Source organism: Gavialis gangeticus, unplaced genomic scaffold (genome assembly GCF_001723915.1).
Source record: "Gavialis gangeticus isolate Ggan-Ray unplaced genomic scaffold, GavGan_comp1, whole genome shotgun sequence".
NCBI lineage: Eukaryota > Metazoa > Chordata > Crocodylia > Gavialidae > Gavialis > Gavialis gangeticus.
This window is the reverse complement of record NW_017728995.1, coordinates 1936247-1942254: the sequence shown is the minus strand read 5'-3', so window position 1 is coordinate 1942254 and position 6008 is coordinate 1936247. Positions and strand designations below refer to the sequence as shown.

The window sequence follows — 6008 nt, the reverse complement described above, 5'->3', positions numbered from 1 at the left end:
AAGGTGCCTTATATTAGTTACAAATACGAACAGGTTTACTCTGAGAACGAAGAAGTTTTTACTAATGTAGAAACTGAACTGAGAACTGAACCTGCTTGGTTGATGCAAGGACAAGTAGCTTTACAGTTAGACAGGACAGCCACTACACTCAGCACTCTGCATATCCGATACCTAACTGATGCTCAAATCATTTTGCCCAGTCCTGATGAAAAAGAAGACAGGCATAATTGGGCCATAATTTCAAGAGACAATAGGACAAGATTGGAACATACTGTTTTAATTGGTGGGACTGTGGAGCTAGACTGTCAAGCATTTGGAGAGCCTATTCCTGTGATTGAGTGGATATTAGCTGATGGGAGCAAAGTTAGAGCCCCATATATTGGTGAAGATGGAAGAATAGTAATAGCCAAAACTGGAAAATTCACACTACGCACAGCTGACACTTTTGACACTGGGCTTTATCACTGCATAGGTACAAATTATAATGATGCCGATGTACTAACATTTAGAATTACCGTGGTTGATCCTTACACAGAACTCAACAACATAAATGGGGCTCAGCTATCTGCATTTATTGGTGACACACTCTACCTCCCCTGTCAGTCTAGTGGTGTCCCAGATGCATCTATTATTTGGATCCTACCTGACCACGTGGCTCTTCATCAGTCTGCAAGAAACAAGCATGTTTTTCACAATGGGACGTTAAAAATACAAAGGGTGACAGAAAAAGATAGTGGCCATTTTAGATGTGTAGCAGCCAATAAGTATGGTGTTGATTTTTTGATTTTCAACATACTCATTAGAAGGAATGAGAACAAATCACAGAAACAAAATGCAGCTCCAGAAGTGGAGGGAGATGAAGATGGATCTGGTCATAAGGTGCTTGATGCTGTTACAACAGATAAGAACGTTTTAGCTCCAGTGCGAACTTTAGTAACAAACCAAGTAGGTACAAGCTCTGCACCTGGAAATCAACCCATACAGAATGCAAACAGGAATAATTATAGAGAAATTACTTACAGGCGCAATGGGGACAAAAAAAGACGGCTTCAGGGCCATAGGAGACAATTTACTCCCTCCACTAGGAAAATTGATCCAAAACACTGGGCAGCATTTTTAGAAAGAACAAAGAACTACTCCACACTGACAAGAAAACAAGAAGATGCCACAACTAAAGCACCAATATCAGTTTATCCATCCTCAAAAGCACCTATGTATGGGGAAGAAACATCCAGGGGTGCTGTACCTCCTGAAGAGGAATTTATTACACTAGCAACTAAAACACCTAGTATACCAATTTTCATTAAAGCATCAGTAGATGTTGTAACTTCAGAACCTGAAACAACTTCAGGTAGCACAAACTCCAAAACAACTTCTGTTACAGTTACAGGGGCAGTAAGTCCAATAATCAGTCCGTGGATTACACAGACTGCTACACCTGAGAGCAAAAAAATGCATACAAATCCAAAATATGGGGTCACAAAACTGAAATCACTGGAGACTTCTCAACTTAATCAAACACCATCAACTAATATGCATTCATTAACTACATCCAATCTAGTGAGTGGCACAACTCAAGGCTTTGACAATGAACACAGATTCATCACTTCTGGGGAAAGCAATCCCTATTTAAAAATCAGATCTACAACATCACTGGCAGATCTTACTGAAGTTCCCAACCTTGTAACTTCCCACAGCACAGCTGAAAAGCTCAGTATATTCACTGAGTCAGTCAATAAGACTTCAACTAAATCAGATCATCAGATATCTGTAGTGACAGTCAGTGAATCAAACAATGAATTTGGTCACATTTACTTTCATAGTACTCAAAAACTAATAGCTCCTAAACTACCACTGGGCTCAACTATTATTACTCATCAACAGATTCAGATAATAAGAGATGTTACAACACACACACCACAGTTGAGACGACGTTATGGAAGACGGAGGAAAATTTCTGCTAGGAGACGAATTGTCAGACCAGATCAAATTCCAAGCTTCAGAGGGCACAGATATAATTTTGTGAAATCAGAATCAATGAGAGAAAGTACGACTATGACTCCAGATATACAGCTGGATGCAAGCTGCCAATCATGTTCACCTATCTTAACTTCTTCCAGCAGTCCTTCTTTTACCCATCATACAAACATGCCCACTCCTTCAAGAACAGATATACCAGTGCTTGTGTCAGAACAACTAACAACAAAAAGTGAGAACATAGTAGTCCTTATTAAAGGGAAAAAGAGACCTATTGAAGAAAGAGAAAACACAACTCCTACAATAATGCCTTTCGATATAGAAAGCATGCAGGATCCTTCACTGAAGGAATTAGAGGCTAGTGCACCATTGCAAACATACACCAATAGAATGCCATCTTTCAGTACCCGTCATTCAGCAACTGCAATCCCTCCCCTTAGGATAGCTGTGGAAACTTCTCCTACTACAGGCTACAAGATATCTTCCACTGCTGCATCAATCCCACACAAAAATAGAACATCTTCCCAAATTTTAAAAGGAAAAATTACTTGGCAACACCTCTTTGGAAACACACACATTGAAAAAGAGCTACTGAAGAAACCATCACAAATACAAACAAGTACAGTGCCATCAGTGACAGTAACAACCATGTTTCCCCAAACCACAGAAGCTTTATCCATCTACAGAGTTTCTCCTTTACCTGTAACAACTATTTTAGCAAACAGAAATCAAGCTGATGATTTCCTATCTTTAACTAAATATAGGAATGATGGCAGGAGTGCATCAGATAAATATATTCCCACTACATCCCTTACTAGTGCAGAACTAGCATCTTATTCCAGTCTTACACCTGATGTAAATGAAGGGACTGCAACAATGCCAATGCCAGTGTTTAAATCTACAACTGCTGCCCCAACTGAAATTAAAATGACTAGAACCAAAACCAGACTAGGAAGGAGGAGAGGACATAGAAGGAAAAAACCTCAAAAGAAGATTTTGATATCACAAATCCAAAACATTTTTACAGGTCACAGCACAAGCTTAGCAATGAATACTTCACTGCCTTTCCTGACAACAGCTAAATCTTTAATTAAATCCACCATACCTGCACCCACAACATCTCTTTCTAAGAATACAAGTGTAGTGTCAGTTACAATGCCTCAACCACAGATTCTTAGCACAATTGACATAACTAATGTTTCATCCATAACTACCACACAGGCACCAGTGAGAGATACCATACATGAGAACACTAAAGCTGTTGAAGTAGCATCTGAAACGTTCATTACTCAAATGCCTACCACTACAATCCCAGCCATGTCACAGTTTAAGCCTTTCAACACCCCCACTATATTACCTACTTCATCCATTGTAACATCTGAATTGATATATTTTGAACAACTTAAAAAACAACAACATATGGGAGAGAAGGTCATTCAGCAGAAACATGTGGCAGAGGCAATATTTTCCAATAAAGCTGGATTAAGTACGAAAACTCCTGTTGCAACTATCCATGCCATCTACCCGAGCATACAGCATCCTACCCCACTAGAATCCTTAATAACAGTAACATCACCTGCTCCCTGGCAGAAAAATAAGTTTTGGCATAAACTCTCTCCAGATGTTCCAGAAAGGGGCAAAACATTAATGGTTAATACTCTGAGTGTATTAAAATCTCCACAGAGCTCTACTCAATATGCTACACCATGGGAAAAGGAGAAAGACAATTCTGTGAAAAGCTGGTCTGACAAGAGAGCAGATCAAGAAGCTACTACTGCCAATCCTGTAGCCTTGGACTTCTTTTATATGAATAGAGTGGAAAAGCCCAGAATTATTGGAGGAAAATTGGCTGCTTTTACGGTACCAGCTAACTCAGATGCCTTTATCCCTTGTGAAGCTACTGGTAATCCTCCTCCAACAATACACTGGACTAAAGTATCATCAGGTAATCTTTATGAAACTTTTAAAAAAATGTCTTCCTCTACTATTCTTTAGCAAACAGTCAAATGCTAGGCACACCATGCTATAGTTAATGAGGGCTGTAAGCCCTGCTGATAGTAATAGTCGGGCACAGCGTACACACTGCAGGGTGACTTATTGCAATTATAAAATAGGCATCTGTAGGAAAAAAGTAAGTAGTAACATAAAAAGATATATTCAACATTACTGTGCTATCTGTATGGGAAAAAATGTAAATAATTGCCATACATTAACAATAGCTTCTTTCTAGTAATACCTATATAAAAGATTATCCCAGTTAGAAAACCACTACACAAAGTGACTAGACATATACCAAAGTACTAGCAACCATCACTGTCTTACTGGAAGATCACTTATACTTAGAAATTATTTTTTGCTGGTTATAGCAAGACTTCTTTTCATTGCTTATGTAAATACCTACCCTGAGGAATGCAGAATCAAAAACTTGACAGATAGTTGGCTGTGATTTTGTATGCAAATATTACTGTATTAGGCAGAAAGAAAAAGGAACGGCTCTTGGTGAGATATATTTTGTTCTCTTTATTTAATAGGAACTGATGTGTCAAAAAGCAAACGTGACAACAGATTTGAAGTATTTGCCAATGGTACCCTCTCCATCCAGAACGTGAACATTCAGGACCGCGGACAGTACCTGTGTGTTGCTGCCAATCAGCATGGCTCAGACCGGCTCCTGGTCACTTTGTCTGTGGTGGCATATCCACCCAGGATCCTAGAAGGCAGGTCAAAAGTAATCACTGTCCATTCTGGAAAGCTTGTGGCAATGAAGTGCAGAGCTGAAGGCAGACCTGTCCCTACCATTTCATGGATTCTGGCAAACAAAACATATGTCTCAGAATCTTCTGTAGAAAGTAGGCAAGTTTTCATACAACCAGATGGCACACTAATAATCAAAGAAGTCTCTGTATATGACAGAGGGCTTTACACATGTATGGCTAATAACCCAGCTGGTACTGATACACTGGCAGTAAAACTACAAGTGATTGCAGCACCTCCCATCATCTTGGAAGAAAAGAGACAACATATTGCAGGAATAATGGGTGAAAGCTTGAAACTCCCCTGCACTGCAAAAGGAAATCCTATCCCAAGCCTTCACTGGGTGATCTTTGATGGAACAGTAGTGAAGCCTTTGCAATTTATAAATGCCAAACTTTTCCTTTTTTCCAATGGAACCCTCCATATAAGGAACTTGGTTCCTTCTGACAGTGGGAATTACGAATGCATAGCTACGAGCTCTACCGGCTCAGAGAGAAGGGTGGTAAATCTCATGGTGGAACAGAGAGATACACTTCCCAGAATAGAAACAGCATCTCAACAAATAACTCAGTTGAATTTTGGGGATAGATTGCTTCTGAATTGTTCAGCTACTGGGGAACCGAAGCCCAGGATAATCTGGAGGCTGCCATCCAAGGCAGTTGTTGACCAGGTACACAGGTAGGATTATTTTGTTGTTTTGGGCTTGTTTTTTGTCAGAGGTAGAAGGATGGGTTCCAACTTTAACTTCTTGCTTTATTTTTCCAGGCTTGACTAACCTTTCAAACATCAAATCACTGAAATATTTTTCTTTTCTTGGCTAGAAGTGCTTTATGTGCTATAAATTTTGCATAACTGAGGCCAAATTAGGTCTTAATTTGTAGCAAAAGTGAGTCGCCTGTAGTGACAGACTATGTAGATGTATTATTGCGCTTCTAATATATTAATGATGTAAAGCGAGCTCTGTCACAATTGGGTACAGCTCTGCTGAATCAGCTCAGCTGAACTTAGTGGCAAATTTGCATCATCTTGTTCCATCCTCATGTAGGGCACAAATTCTTAACTCATGTAGTTGTTTACTAAATGTTGGACCTTAATATAAATTGACGTTGTCTGTACATTTGAGTTTTACAGTACACTTTTGCATACCGTGATTACCAAAGAAAAGAGATTTGGCATACATCAAATTCATAGTTTCATAGTTTCTAGGGTCGGAAGGGACCTGAGCAGATCATCTAGTCCGACCCCCTGCCATGGCAGGAAGAGCACTGGGGTCAAAT

The 6008-nt window shown here is 39.5% G+C and overlaps 1 protein-coding gene across 1 annotated transcript in view; it reads left to right on the top strand.

Annotated features, from left to right (window-relative positions):
* The window catches only part of IGSF10 (immunoglobulin superfamily member 10), a gene marked incomplete at its 5' end in the record, with an annotated part of 28212 nt that overhangs the window by 15741 nt on the left and 6463 nt on the right, over nt 1-6008 (top strand). Inside the window, 2 exons of the mRNA XM_019503029.1 lie at nt 4-3922; nt 4509-5409. Coding sequence (XP_019358574.1) covers nt 4-3922; nt 4509-5409 — 4820 coding nt within the window. The remainder of the gene's footprint in view (nt 1-3; nt 3923-4508; nt 5410-6008) is intronic.